Source organism: Sebastes umbrosus, chromosome 9, assembly GCF_015220745.1.
Source record: "Sebastes umbrosus isolate fSebUmb1 chromosome 9, fSebUmb1.pri, whole genome shotgun sequence".
Taxonomy (NCBI): Eukaryota; Metazoa; Chordata; class Actinopteri; order Perciformes; family Sebastidae; genus Sebastes; species Sebastes umbrosus.
Window position 1 is genome coordinate 17,781,579 of NC_051277.1, and position 17,296 is coordinate 17,798,874.

At 40.0% G+C, this 17,296-nt stretch overlaps 2 protein-coding genes and 1 long non-coding RNA gene across 8 annotated transcripts in view; 2 read left to right on the forward strand and 1 right to left on the reverse strand.

Moving 5' to 3' along the window:
• Positions 1 to 12,816, forward strand: pmt (phosphoethanolamine methyltransferase). 4 transcript variants are annotated; one of them, XM_037780380.1, is made up of 12 exons: positions 1 to 104; positions 3,716 to 3,887; positions 3,960 to 4,115; positions 6,145 to 6,281; positions 6,865 to 7,016; positions 7,159 to 7,347; positions 8,769 to 8,858; positions 8,971 to 9,060; positions 9,160 to 9,282; positions 9,530 to 9,661; positions 12,350 to 12,466; positions 12,579 to 12,816. In XM_037780380.1, exons 1-12 carry the CDS (start codon positions 92 to 94, stop codon positions 12,687 to 12,689), a joined length of 1,482 nt encoding a protein of 493 aa, XP_037636308.1. In that variant the 5' UTR covers positions 1 to 91; the 3' UTR covers positions 12,690 to 12,816. The 4 variants fall into 4 exon arrangements, with proteins under 4 accessions (XP_037636308.1, XP_037636311.1, XP_037636310.1 ...); XM_037780383.1 differs by having other exon boundaries at positions 4 to 100; XM_037780382.1 differs by lacking the exon at positions 1 to 104 and adding an exon at positions 1,980 to 2,123.
• LOC119494479 overlaps positions 12,736 to 17,296 on the reverse strand; it is a 14,653-nt gene continuing 10,092 nt past the window's right edge. Inside the window, exon 2 of the long non-coding RNA XR_005208221.1 lies at positions 12,736 to 12,861. This is a non-coding gene — a long non-coding RNA (uncharacterized LOC119494479). The remainder of the gene's footprint in view (positions 12,862 to 17,296) is intronic.
• zgc:152774 (uncharacterized protein LOC553526 homolog) overlaps positions 16,289 to 17,296 on the forward strand; it is an 18,649-nt gene continuing 17,641 nt past the window's right edge. For 2 of the 3 annotated variants that reach the window (XM_037780375.1, XM_037780374.1), the window contains exons 1-2: positions 16,290 to 16,449; positions 16,592 to 16,664. In XM_037780375.1, coding sequence (XP_037636303.1) covers positions 16,411 to 16,449; positions 16,592 to 16,664 — 112 coding nt within the window. In that variant the 5' untranslated portion in view covers positions 16,290 to 16,410. Of the gene's footprint in view, positions 16,450 to 16,591; positions 16,665 to 17,296 lie in introns of all 3 variants that reach the window. The other variant, XM_037780373.1, reaches the window with a different exon arrangement.

Below are 17,296 nucleotides of genomic sequence, written 5' to 3' on the forward strand. Positions count from 1 at the left end.
TAATTGCCATAGCATGAATCACACACTGGGCACTGATTCAGTTCCATAGAGATAACACAGCTGAGGAAACACCCACCACAAACAAAGTCAAATGGACAGTGTCAGTGAGTATAAATACACAACCACCACTGAACTTGCTGAAGTTAACATGAACCGCGATGAAAATTCATAAAATTTTAGTTACATGTGGGTTACTGTAAGTCGTGCATGACTTGGTGACACCTGCCGTATCTGTACCCTATTCTGTGTATAGCATATATGGGGACTTTCTGGGACACTATCTGTACCAAAAGTCTCAGAAAACCCCTCCCACCTGCTGACCTCACTCAGTTCAGTCTGGTTACTATGAACTTTGGTTGTAGTTGGAACTGTGCAAAAGTCAAACACAAACAATAGATCACACATTTGCACTTATGCACAAAATTACACATACACATACTGCTTTAGTACCAAAAGTCCTTTCTCTCGTGTTTTTGTTTTCTCTCTTGAAAAAAGAACATTTCTGCTTTTCATTCATTTTATAAATACATTTATTTATCTTTGTAGTCTATTTTTTGATTTTAGAGTTTGACCAAAGTGTTGCTTCCTATTAATTAAATTGCATTGACGGCAAAAATGTTAATTAAAAATCCATCAACTAATGGAGTCAACCAATATTCTATTTTCTAGTTTTTTAATTTCTTAATTTCTTAATTTTGTTATTTGTCCTTGCTTCTGCTAACTGCCACTTTTGGTGCGGGGAATGTGTATACAGAAGAAGACACAGTAGACCAGAAGGAATTGTTATTGTTGTGGAAAGGATGTGATCCCTCACTGCTTTACCCAGCCCTTTCACAGGCACCCATTAGCGTCTGTATGAGACGCACTGGGCTTTCAAGCTACTACAATGTAAACCCATCGGCGGCAATAGTAAACGCTGAGAATTAGTGGTCGGGGAGTGTGGTGACGTAATTTAAAGCGTGAAAAGACACACAAGGGGCGGTTGTGAGAGGAGGTGTATGGGTCAAACAAACACAAGGCTTTCATCCAGGAGACCGCTGTTCATGTCCCGTGTCCTGTGGGTCAAAAACAATAATAATTTTAAGATAAGATAAGATATTCCTTTATTAGTCCCGCAGTGGGTAAATCTGCAGTGTACAGAGTGGAGCTAAGTACAGCCGAACGCTGAATAAGACATTTTTAGGAGACCAAAAAGGTTATAATTAACTTTTATGAGCTGAAAAGACACTGTGAAAGAGTTAAAACACAAACAACTCCCAGACCAAACAAAGCCGTGGTAGCGACCTGTCAATCACAGGGTAGCCACGCCCTAAAGTATACTGTGTTTATGGTCTATCTGACTCCAAATGGGACCATAACATATTAAATGAACATCATGCTGTATTGAAGAAGACTTGAAACTAGCGATTGAGACCATAAACTCATGTTTACAATGTTTACTGAGGTAATAAATCAAGTGAGAAGTAGGCTCATTTTCTCGTAGACTTCTATACAATCAGACTTCTTTTTGCAACCAGAGGAGTCGCCCCCTGCTGGCTATTAGAAAGAATGCAAGTTTAAGGCACTTCCACATTGGCTTCACTTTTCAGACCCGGAGGTTCCCCATTGACTAGAACATGTTTACATGCTTTAATGTTCAAAAAACACTTTACTTTTGTCATACCGGCTGAGCTGTAGCACCTCTTCACTTTCTGTCACCCTCAGGAATTATACAAATGTGTTACTTGGTGACATCACCACGTTACAGAAGGCATTTCAGGCAGATCAGGAGCAGTGTTTCTGTGGGGGAGAGTAACTCCCTTTGGTGTGGACTTTGGACTTTGTAACTTTGCAGATCTTTTACACAAAAAACTATATAATATAATATATATCACACACTAAAGGAAAGGGGAAAACCATAACAGGTCCTCTTTAACATTTATTGTTAGGGCTCAGCAATCATCGCTCTTCACCTTAACAGCGTGGAGGTTTTCAGCTGCACCATGAGGCAATATTGCGCAATCAGACAACGGGACATTTCCTGCTTGGGTCAGCACAACTGAGGCGCGGTGAATCGGGAGCTGCTGAGGGGAGACTGCCGCTGGGACACACACCCCTTCACAATTCAACAAAAACGAACCATTGTGAGTGTACATCTCTCAAATACTAGCTTATCTGGGGCTGACAACACTCAGGTCTTTTATGGGGGGTATTAGCCCATGTGTGCACACTGTCAGGGGAATAAACGTGCTTGTGATAGACCACAGACCCTTGCCCTCATATGATTATTCATGTGCACCTCCCCCCCTGCCCTGCCCTCATGTTGGGCGCATCCTAATGGTCAGTTTTCCACCTGCCGACCAGCTCCTCAGTGCGTCGTGTTATTTAAAGAGCACTCACACACGCTGAAACGCTGTCAGAGAGGGGTTTCTTACCCTCTTTTAATTAATCGTTAATTGCCAGACTACATTGGAAGTGTAGAATCATTTTACAATAAGTTCAAATCAACCAAAGACCATCATGGAAAAAGGTATGAGCAGAGTAAATATGGGTTATTTTACTGGCGTGAAGATTTGATTGAAACATGTTCTTTTAAGCCTGATGATGCAACCGATGTTTGGACTTTGTTGGAGCAGCCACATGTTGTTTTGTGCAAATTGTTCACTCAGCTGGTGGAAGTAATCCTGTTGGAACGTGTCAGTGGTTTGAAGTTTTCAGTTGTCAAATGTAGCTTTGGTCTGCCTGAATGTTACCCTGCAGTCAGTGCTTAGTGCGTAACCAGGTAGAGGACTCTGAAGACTTTTACCTCAGTTATCATCTTTTCACTGGTTGATTGGAGGTTAGTGCCCTTTACGCCGGCAGCTTAGCAAAGCATGACTTATGAGGTGTCTGTGGATGTAAAGCAACAGCTGATCAGGGAAGAACAAGAAAAAAAGTTTATTTTTTAAGTTTGTCCTTGATTAAATGTTACTATAATTGTTGTTGCTGTTGCTCCTTTTTAATATCTGCTTTACAAACCAATGGCTTTCTGCAAAGTTGATTAATGACTTATCCAAATATTTGTAGCATTTGGGGCATTTTTTTGCCAAATTTAAAGTTACCATGTTATGCATTCAAACTCCCTTTTAACAAAGCAAGTAAAACCTGTCATGGAAGTAGAAATACTGCATTCCTTACAGACAAAAGCATGCAAAACATCTGAAACTGTGATGGAGAGCAAGTGAAATTTGAAAATGCTGAATTCTGGGGAAATCTACACAGGATAGTAGCCGTGTGTGTGCCACATCAGTGTATTGTTTTAAGATTGCTTGCTCTAACCAGACTAATGGTTAATCTGTGTTTGAAGATTATTAGCTCAAAAGTTATGTATTAACATACATTTTTGTCAAATGAATGAACATTATTTGACTCTATTTCTTCTTCTAAAAAAAAAAACATGTTTCTTTCATTTTATGTCAGATGTTATTGATAAGATAAAAATATTGAATACTTGTTTGTTTTCTGAACTACGTGATAGATGATTCACAGGCAGGGGTTCTTGAACTCGAAGAATTTCTGAACTCAGAGATAGTAGTAGTCTTGTTCCTTTTATTGTTTGACCAAGCAGTAACAAAGTTATATACAATTCCTCTTCTTGGTCGTCATCCTCCTGTAATAATACATATCGTATTAGTAGTTTTATTTGTGTCCAGCTGCCTTGTTGCTAATCTAATGCGGACGCCTGTGTGCTTCACAGCTCGTAACAACATGACAGAGTTTTGGAAGGAGCACTCCAAGAACGCCACGGTGGAGGAGATGATGCTGGACTCTCGTGCCAGGGAGCTGACCCAGCACGAGCTGCCCGAGATCCTGTCCCTGCTGCCCTCCCTGGCTGGATCCAGGGTGCTGGAACTGGGAGCTGGCATCGGGTGAGTGTCCAGCTGCATTAGACCGTCTGTAGTCGTGGATGTGTGTATATTTATACTGACGTGTCTCTACAGTCGTTACACCAGCCACCTCCTGACTAAGGCCGGCCATGTGACGGCTGTGGACTTCATGGAAAGCTTTGTGGAGAGAAACAGGCAGGACAATGGTCACCATAGCAACGCTACCTTCCTCCAAGCTGACGTCACAACGTTGGATTTCCCCCAAAACAGGTGTGTGAGATATATTCTGTTTAGAAACACTTTTATATCTTCAATTTTTGTGTGCTGTAGGGTTGGCAGTACCAGTCTGACGATCAGTCCACATACTTTAGTCCGCACTAAAATACCTCAACTATGGGATGGATTGCAAGTTGGTTCAGACATTCATTGTCCGCAGACGATGAAGCCTACTTACTTTGATGATCCCCTGACTTTTCCTATAGCGCTACCATTAGGTTGACATTTTTGGGATTTTGACTGAAATGCCTCGACAAATGCTGGATGGAATTTGGTACAGACAAGTTTTCATTTATCACCATCATCCGGTCAAAACATTCATTTGACTGCTGATGTTAGCATCTAGCTGACTACAGCCTCACAGTGCAACAAGCGTGGTTGTAGACTCTCTCGCCACGTGCACAGCTTCACACGTTGGATTAAAACAGGCCGCAAGTCATGTATTCTGATGGAGGATGAATGACAGGCAATATTGTACCTGTACCCCCATAAGATAAGATATGAAAAGATAAGATAATTCTTTATTAGTCCCACAGCGGGGAAATTTGAATAATTACAGCAGCAAAGGGAACAGTGAAAACAACAAGAGACTGCAGTAAAAAACAAAAAAAGATATAATGGTAACTGGAATGGCACTCGGAGAGCGCAGACCTCCGCCCCCCTCTCCGTTCAGCTTGCGCCATCATCCACGTGTGTTTTTGTTTACGTTGAGATCAGCTGTACGTATCGGAGCATCGTAAAACACTTCATTCAAACTGGACAGAAACAAAATAAAACTCACCTAAACTGTCGTCGTTACTCTTTCCAACAATCACCAAGTGTGCTTCGGTCGAACTCAACTAAAATTTCACAGAGTTTAATGTGAAAAAACACAGAATCTACAGTTTTCGCCCCCCACCCCCGCTCTCTCTCTGTCTCTCTCTCTGAAGGGAGAAGGCGGGGTCATGCGTCATCAATGCGTCATCAGTTACATTGCGCATGTGTTATACCCAGAGGTCTTAATGTTCTGGCTGATCGTAATGCTTAAAAAAAATCCTGAATCCGGATCGCCACCAAACTCTAATGGATTGTTCATTGTGCCACACTCCACCCCTCCAAATAATTTCGTTCAAATCCATCACAGACTTTTGGAGTAATCCTCCAAACCAACAAACCAACAAACCAACACCCGTGAAAACATAACCTCCTTCCTAGGCCTTTGGCCTTGGAGGAGGTAATTAAGCAGTAAGGTAACACTTTATAATAACCATCATTTATAAATGGTAAATTAATATTTATTTTACTGTTAACAAACAACTAAATGATAATTGTGTGTTTACTAATTATTAGTAATGCTATAATTTGTTTTTTAACAGTTTATTGTTGCACATATTATAACATTTTATATACTATATTAAGTAATTGTTACAACAATAGATAATGAATAAATAGTTTACTAATGTAATCGTAATGTCATCGTTATCGTCTCCTATCAGCTATGATACAGTATTGGATTTATAAACTAATTATTTCATATTACACAAACATTGTAAATGATCATTTCATTGTTTGTTGACAGTGAAATAACATTTAACTAAGTTTATTTAACTATCAATTTACCATTTATTAATAATGGTTATTGTAAAGTGTTACCAACAAAAAAGATATAATAAATAAGTAAACAGTATAAAACAAAATATAATAGTAAACAGAGTGAATGAATAGTTGAATTGTTGCACATATGAAATATGAAATGTTGATATTGCACAGAATATTGAACCTTAATATTACACAGTGGTATATAATGATATTGCACATGAATGAGTGAATGAATGAATTGTCATTTTTTTTAGTGTGTGCAGTCTATTGGAAGCAGTTTTGACTGTAGAGTCTGACAGCAGCAGGATGGAAGGACCTTACAGCCGTTGGATCCACTGGCCATCACTGGATATTTCCAAACCAGACTACTGGCTTTATTTGGACAAAGGAAAACAATTTTAGCTCTTTATTATATTTGAATATGTCCATTCATTGCTCCCCTCAGCTTTGACTTCATCTTCTCCAACTGGCTGCTGATGTACCTGAGCGATGAGGAGCTGAAGTCCTTCACAGAGAAGGTGCTGTGCTGGCTGCGGCCTGGTGGCTTTCTCTTCTTCAGAGAGTCCTGCAACCACCGGTCAGGTACTGAGCTAACAATAAAACGTCCACATCTCTCCTTTCATCAATAATAAACATTGATTAGAACTTAAAGGTGCTATTGACAACACTGATAACATTCAGCCACAAAGATGTCACACTCTCCCTCCCCTGTTCCATTGCATTCACTTCACAACATGTGGTTGCCAGTTTGTTGCACAACATGCAAATTTTATAGTCATGAGTGGAGTGAGACTCGTATGATATCAATGCCGTTATACTATTGGCTTACAAGCCTTTTTAGAAGTGGGAACCAGACGAGATAAACAAAACATTCTTTTTGGACCCGTCAACATTTCTAATGTGCTTAATTCACAATTTCTTTTAGGAAAAGCCATACTTTTATTCGGCACCTTTCTAAAAGCTCTGTGGATGTATTATTTTTTTTTTTATTATTTGTCTATATAAAAATTGTATCAATAAGACCTTTAATCTGGCTCAAGAAATTGAAATAGGAACATATACGCTGCCTTTCTCAGTGAATTATGAATGCTCAGCAACATCAGCCAATATGTTTTTCTTAACAAATAGGAGAAGGATTCATTTTAACTTGTAACTTTGTACCAAGGTGACTCCAAGAGAGACTTCAACCCCACCTGCTACCGCACTGAGACACAATACAACCACCTGGTAACATCACAACAAATGGAGACGCCAGAGGGGGGCCAAACGTTTGGTTTCGACATTGTGTTGAAAAAGAAAGTTCAGGCCTATGTTGAGGTAGTTATTTAAGTCTTCTAGTAAAACTTAAATAGAAGGACATATCAGTGTGTGATGTAGGTGTGAGGATGGGCGATTAACCCTCTCCTTTCTCCCCTCCACTCCTTGATCCATCTCCATCCTCCTCCTCCTCCTTTTCCAGATGAAAAACAACCCTAATCAGATCTGCTGGCTTCTGGAGAAGGTTTCCCGCTCCTCGAGCACCCAGACCGGATTCAAAACCTTCCAGCAGTTCCTGGACAACCAGCAGTACACCAACCGTGGCATCCTGCGCTACGAGAAGATGTTCGGGGCTGGTTACGTCAGCACAGGCGGGCCCAGCACCACCAAGGTACGAATAAAGTCTGGAAAACACCAAAAGACATTGGCTGGAAGGAATTAATAGGATACAACAAGAACACTGAACAAAGCAAATACATGACTTATGTGACTGAAGTTGATGAAATAAATGTACTCTCTTCCACTCAGGTCCACATTGAAATTAAATTTGCAACACGTATTCAAGCCACCCTCGGGATGAATAACAATAACCGTTAACCCTTCGTCCAGTGCCATCAACAGGTCAAGATTCCAATTTGTCCAATACTGGTTTATGATCAATAACCAGCTAAACTACTGGCATTCCCATCAGCCTCAGCTGCACTTTGTTTTGTTTACTAATTAACAAATGTTTGCATGCTAATATGCTAAAATGTGATGGTGAACATGCTGTAAACATTATACCTGCTTAACATCAGCATGTTAGCACTTTCATTGTGAGCATGTTAACATGTTGACATTAGCGTTTCCTAAATGCAGCCTCACAGAGTTGAAAGTGTGGCTGTAGACTCTTCTAGTCTTGCTCTCAAACTAATGACCTCCAGCAGCAACCGAACCGGCCTCCCCTTTATCGTAGCAGCTTTATCAGCGGATACTCCTCTCCCTTCCTGCTTCCTCTGCTCCTCTTTCAAAGTTTCCATTATCTTATTGCTAGGGAAGCTGTGCTTTCTTTCACTTATTTTATTCAACATTATTATAGACATGTTTCCATGACTAAGAAATGTGAGATATGACTCATATGATGTGCGTCATGAAATAATAGAAATATTGAAATTAACTCTATAGCGTAAAACCACAGACTGTATATAAGAAGTGGGCGTAGTCACCATGACGTCACCCATTGGTTTGTGGACTGCCGTTTTGAAGCCTTGAGTTCAGCATTTTGGCTGTCGCAATCTTGTTTTTTGCAACCAGAAGTGACATAAGAGGATGGCGCTAAGGACAACCGTACACTGAATAAGACATTTTTACATGACCAAAATGTAAAGCGTCCCCTGCTTTATGGTCTATTTGACTCTAAATGGGACCATAATTTACTAAATGAATATCATGCTGTATTGAAGAAGACTTGAAAGTAGTGATTGAGTCCATAAACTCATGTTTACAATGTTTACCGAGGTAATAAATCAAGTGAGAAGTAGGATCATTTTCTCATAGACTTCTATACAATCAGACTTCTTTTTGCAACCAGAGGAGTCGCCCCCTGCTGGCTGTTAGAAAGAGAGCAAGTTTAAGGCACTTCAGTATTGGCTTCACTTCTCAGACCCGGAGGATGCCCACCACGTGAAACCTTCACTACTCATTATCTTTATCCTAATCCTCCTTATTTCCCCAACAATTGAGATGCTGAACAATTAAAGACAGACTTATGTAGCTTTATCTCTTAGGACTTTGATTAAACTAAAGAATGAATCCTTTTTTATGTGCTGACAGGAGTTTGTGGACCTGCTTAACCTGAAGCCCGGACAGAAGGTGCTGGATGTTGGCTGTGGTATTGGTGGAGGCGATTTCTACATGGCAAAGGTAAGAGCCAAGGAATCTGGCAAAGTTAGGGTGACAGTAATATTAATGATTTTATAATGATTATAATGATTGAAAAGACTAAAGTGATGGCGATGTTTCTGTTACTTTTCAGACCTTTGGAGTGGAGGTGCTTGGCCTTGACCTGTCGGACAACATGGTGGACATCGCCATGGAGAGGGCGATCGCTGAGAAACTGCCATCAGTACGTCTAAATATCCCCTTATCCTATTGGTTTAAATACCACAGAAAATAGTTTGATTAATGTTTGTTTTAATCAGTAATGGCATGCGCTCTACCTCAGGTCCAGTTTGAGGTGGCTGATGCCACTAAGAGGTCGTTCCCAGAAGGTTCCTTTGACGTGATCTACAGCAGAGACACAATCCTGCACATAGAAGACAAGCTGGCCCTCTTCAAATGCTTCCATGTGAGCATTTTCTCTCATACTTTTAAACAGTAGCATTAAGTCTTTTTATTGATTTCCAAACCTCTGTTTTGAATTAGTAGCTTGGAGAGGAAATCTGGCAAATCTTACAAAAACACATGCAAAAACTAAATGAAAACAATTTCATGTCATATACATATTTCTTTGGGACACTATTGCCTTTTATGTGACTTTATCCGGGCTAAATTTCCTGCCTTATTTTTTCATTCTCCATGTTCTTTGTGTCCAGTCATGGTTGAAGCCAGGTGGCAAGTTGCTCATCAGTGATTACTGCTGCGGGGAGAAGCCCTGGACACCGGTGTTCGAGGCCTACGTTAAACAGAGAGGTTATGTCCTCTATACACCCTCACAGTATGGCAAGGTAAATATACAGTACAGCCTCATTATGTAATAGTTTGTGAAAGGATTACACTGCCCTATGGGGAGATCGGTCCTCTTTACCAATATGCAACGAGAGTACACTGCAGTGTCTGTTTGCACACCGTACCATCCAATATGTAAACCCAGTGTTATAGCCGCCAATATTAACTTTATCACAGCTACATCAGTAGATAAATATGTTGACTGATAAGTTGCAAGAATGATGAATACAGAAATGCCAAAGATCAGTTGCAGTGTCAATATTTCATAGTTTGTCCACCAGATGGCACTTATAAGTAAGTTTTGAAACTGTGAAATGTCCTGCTCCTCTGCCAAAATCAACATATATATATATATATATATATATATAGTATATACTGTAGGTAGAAAAGAGATAGATATAAAATATATATAAATGTTTTTTTCTCCTCGTTTCCCATCTCAGCACTGTTGGCTATCTAATAAATGCATAAAATGCCCTAAAATATTTTTTTTAAAAACACAAGTTGTAGTTAATGAGCTATAAAACACAATATAACGAGTTTGGCCTGTGTACATAAAAGAAGTTAAGCTAAGATGTCAAGTTAAGATAAGATCTTCTGCTATTAAATAAATAATACAATAATAATAATAAACTACAATGTCACTCGCAGAGCGCATACCTCTGCCAACGTGTGACTTTAAAAACAGATTACAGCTCTCAGCTGGCGGTTACATGAGGTGGGCGGCTTATTATTAACACGGCGTGTTTCCGTGTAACGTATCGCCGGATGCCTCACTCTATTTTTTTTTCACAGCAATATAAAATAGATATTAGAAAGGGAATTACGACCTGATTATAAATATTATATTTAGATAATCATAACCTTTTGAATTGTGTGTTTTTATGCAAATGACCACTACAGATGGCAATAACAAAGTACAGTACTGTGTAGGCTACAGTACCCTCCTACTCCTCAAAAACAGGGCTCCCCCGGAAGCTACGGTGTAATTTGAACACTGTAATTTACCATGTATATTATGTTTTTTATGTAAAATATATCGAACATTGAATTACATCAGATATAAAATGTTATTCCTTCATTTAGCGCAGAGATTTCAAAAGTGGCAGATAATATTTCTGAGTGGCAGACAAAAATATATACTTACCTGCCACAGTGGCAGGCAGTGAAAAAAGTTAATTTCAGACCCTGGTCACGCGTCATCAATGCGTCATCAGTTACACTGTGCATGTGTTATACACTGTGGTTTTAATGCTCAGGCTGATCCGAATTCTTAAAAATATTCCTGAATCCGAATCATGATCCGGATAGCCACCAAAGTCTAATGGATTGTTCATTGTGCCACAGCCCACCCCTCCAAAAACTTTTAGTAAAATTCATTGTGGACTTTTGGAGTTATCCTGCTAACGGACAAACAAACCAACGCCGGTGAAAACATAACCCCCTTCCTAGGCCTTAATTTTGTCATACCTGCACCTCCCAACTGATGGATTCATATCAATTTGCCTACCAGGCCAACCGGTCTGTTGAGAATGCAATCAACATAGCACTCCACCACAACCTGCAACACCTGGAATCACCTACACATGCATCCTGTTCATAGACTTCAGCTCTGCCTTTAACTCCATCAACCCACTCAAACTATTCACCGCACTTTTGGATATGAACATTGACCCTGCCATATGCCACTGGATCCAGAGCTTGCTGTCACAATATTTAATCACGATTAATCACATGATTGTCCATAGTTAATCTCAATTAATCGCAAATGAATCACACATTTTTTTATCTGTTCAAAATGTACCTTAAACTGAGATTTGTTGAATATTTAATACTCTTAACATGGTAATGGGCAAATATGCTTGCTTTATACCAATGTATGTATATATGTATTACTGGAAATCAATTAACAACACAAAACAATGACAACTATTGGCCAGAAACCCTCACAGGTACTGCATTTAGCATAAAAAAATAGGTCAAGGTACCCCTTTGAAAATGGCCATGCCAGTTTTTCCTCGCCAAAGTTAGTGTAAGTTTGGAGCCTTATTTAACCTCCTTCCCAATAAGCTAGTATGACATGGATTCCTTAGGTTTTCTAGTTTCATATGATGCCAGTATCTTCACTCTAGCTTTAAAACTGAGTCCGCTACAACCTAAATATCGGAAGTTGAGTTAATGCGTTAACTTGTTATTATCACTTTGACAGCCCTAATATATAATATATAAAATGTTATAATGTGTGCAACAATAAACTGTTGGAATAGCATGACGAATAATTAGTAAACATTATTAATCATCGTTTTGTTGTTTAACAGTAAAATAACTATTTACTCAGTTAACTAACTAACTTTAATTAACTATCAATATACCATTTATAAATGATGATAAAGTGTTACATCTTATCTAATCTAAGGGTTTCATACTTTTCAACAAATCCTATGTCAGTATTAAAAAGCCCCTTAACAAGCCTGTCATGTTTAGATGTGTGTCTGCACACCAGACCGATGTGTTAAAGGTTTGTTTCTATATTGGGTAACTTCTAAAAAGTCAAAGTCTTCTGTACAGACTGCACAAATAGTGTGTCACTGTGCACTCAGTGGATGTGTTGCTGATGTATTTACTACCTTCCATCAGCTGGTGGTGCTGTTCCCCCTCTACTTCACCCCTTCTGTCTCCTCCTGTAGTTCCTTCAGGAAGCTGGTTTCTGCAATGTCCGGGCAGAAGACCGGACAGCCCAGTTCATACAGGTGATAAAGACAGAGCTGGAGAATGCCGAGGCGATCAAGGATGAATTCATTCAGGTTAGCACACGCAGCCTTTTCAACCTAATGAAACCAACTGAACCTAAATTCCTCTCTAAATTCTTTGGATGACTGCTCATCGTACCTGTCCTCTGTCCCCTGTCCCCTGCAGGAGTTCTCTGAAGAGGACTATGTTGCAATAGTAAATGGATGGAGGGAAAAACTGGGACGTTCCAACAGTGGAGACCAACGATGGGGCCTCTTCTATGCTACAAGGGATTGAGTGACTCAGATAATAAAAGGAAAAAAAAGTAGTGATTCTTTGCTTATTGTCTATGCTTTTGTCTTTGATGAATTGTTTGTTCAAACTTAAAGTTACAGCAGCACTTTAATTAAAGTGTGGGACTGTCCATGTGCTGAGTGAACATTTATATATACAGTATATATATACACACCTGTATAGCCTACAGTAATGTAGTCTCCTTCTGGTCAGACAGGCTGGTCAACATAACACATCCTGTAAGATAGATGAGCTCATGAAGTGAAGCCTGTCTGCATAAATCTCCTCTTACATGCAATTAGGGGGAAAGAAGCCTTTAGGCTTCGTCCTCAACCCCAGTGGCTAAACCAGTTGCTTGACTTCATTGTTAAAATGACACTGTGTAACCTTTTTGAAAGAAAACATCAATAAAACGCACCTCAATTCAATACAAGCAGCACTTTTGCAGCTACAGTCTTCCTCGGTCTGGTATGACCAGAAGCTTATGGTGGCTAATGTTAGCTATGACTCTGCTTGTGCTACTTCTACACTTTGTTTTCACATTTGCCATCATCCTGTGATCGCCATTTGTGGTCACAGCGGCTGCTGTTCAGCAAATGTTACACAGGTTATTGAAATCAACAGGTGGCATCATTGCGTAAGCGTAGCACCCACCCTCCGGTTGGATATCGGCCTCCAAAGATTTACTTTTTTTTTAATTGCTGACAGGTGTAGGCGCTAACGCCAAAACACATCATTGACCGTAATGGGTGGTAAGCTGTCAAGGTCCTCCTAATTTGTAAAGGATCGATATCATTAACTTCAATTTTGTAATATAAAATGCCCCCTTTGTCTCTGTCAGCTTCTCTTTATATGGGCATTTGTCTTTTGCACGTGGTGACAGATGAATAGACCGTTGACGGATAATGACAGCTACCGTACGCAACCATCCAAAAATGGTGGTCCCAAAAGATATGCTCTCATTTCGCATTTAGCTTTGCTGAAAGCCTAAGGAAAACGGTCAGAAACTGGCTTATAAAATGTGATTTAAAGCCATAATGTGCCATATTTTATATTGCAATATAATGTAAGCAGGATATAATGTATAATCAGTCTGTGTGTGTACGTGTCTAAACAATGTGGGAGATGGCTTCCAGTCTGAGGGGGCGTCTCCAAACAGGGAAGTCAGAGCAGTTATAGCCACAGTAAACCGAGAGGGCATTGAGAATAATAAAATAACACCAAAACTTAACAGGCAGCACTTAAACAAGCTTTTCTTGTTTTTCTCTTTGCATATTGTTTGCATTCCGCCTAAATGATCTCAGGCAGCCGCCTGTTTGAAATGTTCAAAATGTTTTGTTTGGATGACATCGGAGGGCATTTTGGGCTCTTTTGTTATTTTTCTTCTACTACTGTTTTTAGTTATGACATTAAAACATATTGTTGGGAAGCTTATTTACTGGCCTATGAGTTGATGCTATTGTAAGCTGTCTGAATGTTTGTTGGTAGCTAGCACATGAGTCCAAAGTTTGTCTGCTCTCTCTGAGACAGTTGTGACAGTTACCCGGAGGTGGTTGTGACTTGTTTACTTTGTTACAAAACAGACAACAAGAAGACAAAGGCTTTTCCTAATTGAATAAGACCCACTGTGAAGTCACTGAGTGTTTACTCAACTAGTAGCCATATAACGGTCTGTTATACATAGCAATGGTCTGCTATAAAGAAATAACAGACCGTAGAACGCCTTGATTGACCAATCAGAATCGAGTATTCAATAAAGCCATGTAATAAGCCTTGTTAGAAGTGGGAACCAAATGTCAGATATCTACCACAGAGATAAACAAAACATTAATTTTCAACCCGCCAAAATGTTTTTGAAATTTCACAATTCATATAGATTTTATTTTTTTCAGGAAAAGCCATACTTTTATTTCCGGCACCTTTCTAAAGGCTCTGTAGATGTATTATTTTTTAAGGCTGTCAAAGTTAACGCGATAACAATAAAAGTTGATTTACATTTTCACGTTTACATAAAATTTGTTTTAACACCACTAATTTCTTTAATGTATTATCGCAACTTACGATTTTTGGGTTATAGCGGGCTCAGTTTTAAAGCTGAAGCGAAGAATGTTATTATATGAAACTAGAAAACCTAAAGAATCCATTGGTACCAACCATGTCATACTAGCTTAATATTGCTTCAAACTTACGCTAATGTTGGCGAGGAAAAACTGTCATGTCCAATGACCTCTGACCTCCAGATATGTGAATGTAAATGGGTTCTATGGGTATCGACGAGTCTCCCCTTTACAGACATGCCCACTATAATAATGACATGCAGTTTGGGGCAAGTCATAGTCAAGTCAGCACACTGACACACTGACAGCTGTTGTTGCCTGTTGGGCTGCAGTTTGCCATGTTATGATTTGAGCATATTTGTTATGCTAAATGCAGTACCTGTGAGGGTTTCTGGACAATATTTGTCATTGTTTTGTGTTAATTGATTTCCAATAATAAATATATACATACATTTGCATAAAGCAAGCATATTTGCCCACTCCTATGTTGATAAGAGTATCAAATACTTTACAAATCTCTCTTTAAGGTACATTTTGAACAGATACAAAATGTGTGATTAATTTGCGATTAAAGGGACAGTTTGTAAGAATCAGAAATGCTTGTTAACAGCGACACCTGTGGCCGTTAAGTCAACAAAAGTCAGCGTCAGGCTCAAGCTTGCTTGCTCTACATAGACATGAACGAGCATCACTCAAAACAGTGAGGCGACATTCGTCAGCTAAATCCACAATATCACTCTATATTTCAGCTGCTTGGCAGTAATGTTAGCTGACAAGACGAAGGTCTCTCCATGAATCAATGCTGATCCTAGTGTTGGCTTTTCCAACAAAGAAACGTTATCGTCTCCGACCGGGTGCCGGTGGGATAACGTTTCTCGCTGCGGAGCCCCGTCACTTCACAAGACACGGAAAACCTCTGTTGGTCTGGAGGAGCTGCAGCAGTTATTTCTGCACAAACGTCCCCTGTGCATTCACTAGATATTCTCAGAGCTAAACTAACTCTTCTGCAGTGTGTAGTGAGCGCGCATGCACGTCTAGAGGTGGAGCGAGAACGAGCGCGGTGTGTGTGTGAGTGAAAGCAAGCAGAGGAGCAGAGTACAGCAGAGACTCCGGTCCTGGAGACCAAAGCTACGGTCTCCTCCGCGTACTACGACCGCCGCCAACACTGTTTTGCAAGACGGGCTTCACTAGATAGAGCCAAGAGGTTTTGGTGCTTCCGTGTTGTTTGTGTTGGAGTCTGACAGTACTTGTCCACAGGGAGTCTGAACAGCTCAGCCACACGCGAGCGCGCATATACAAGCGCGCATAGGACACCGACCCGGTAGATTTATACGCTTAAAAAGTTAAAAACAGTCCCTTTAAATATTAAATATTTTAATCAATTGATAGCCCTAATTATTATTATTATTTATTTTATTTTTTTTAAATATTCCCGTAGTTAAAAGTGACATCAATAGCACCTTTAATCCTCCTTAAGACACGCAGTGAGTGAGTGTATTCATGCTCCTGTCACCTCTCTAATCTCTCTTCCTCTGACAGTGTGAAGCCAGAGCGCGCTGCTACGCCCAGTGTGCGCGTAACTGGTTACGTGAGTGCGCGCAGAACGCAGCAGGCAGCCACAAGAGGAAAAAGCCCTCAGAGAGTCAGACAGAGAGACAGTCGCAGTAATGGCGAGGTTAAGCGAGCACGGGATTCGCCTGAGTTCCGTACGTATTTCACATATTTTCATCATATCTTTTGCAGGATGTGTAACCTAATACGAGCAATTCATTCTTGCAAACTTTTTTTTTTCCTGAAGGTGAAAGTGAAACTAACTCACTTGCTTACTTTGTTTGTTATTTTCTTTAGATGAGCCCTTCCTTCCTGAACAGTAACTCCACCAGTCACACCTGGCCGTTCAGCGCGGTGGCAGAGCTCATAGGTACAGTGGATCTCTAGTATGGAGCAGCAGCAGCACTTTGTGCACCTGCAGCTCTCTGGTGTCTGCTGCGCTTCTTGTTGCAGCTTTTCATGCTTTCATGCGCTCTTCTTCCTGCTGTCGCACGCAAAGTGGACTATATATGTGAACAACATATGTTTGCTGCTAAAAATGGACCTAATGGACTTCCTCTTTCACCCCCTTCAACTGCTTTATTACTGTCACACGCCTGTGAGGAGTGCCATGGTAGGCCTTAAGAGATGTGTTATTATTAAGTCATGACAAGTGAGCTTATTATAATTTATGTTGAGTTATCTCCTTCCTAGCATTCTTAAGATTCAAATAACTTGTGGTCAAGTTGTGTAGTCATTTTATTGTGTTAGATCTGTGTGTTTTAAAAGGGGTAACAAAAAAAAAAAAAAAAGTCTTGACTTTATAGCATATGAATCATCAGATGATTTGTACCTCCACGTGATATAAAGCTGTCTTGTTTTCTGTGCTGTCAACATTGGCATTCCTCCACTCTGTGCGCTCTCATTGGTTCAGACGTGCTGCTCGTTTGTTGGCTGCTGAGTTTTTAAAACAGGAAGAGCAGTGTGGTGGAGGAGGAGTGGGTCAGTCTAGAAGGGAACCCG

Coding starts and splice junctions, on each gene's coding strand:
- pmt (XM_037780380.1), top strand. Junction 6,282..6,864: donor GTCCTGCAACCACCGGTCAG/GTACTGAGCTAA, acceptor CTTTGTACCAAG/GTGACTCCAAGAGAGACTTC. Junction 8,859..8,970: donor GCGATTTCTACATGGCAAAG/GTAAGAGCCAAG, acceptor GTTACTTTTCAG/ACCTTTGGAGTGGAGGTGCT.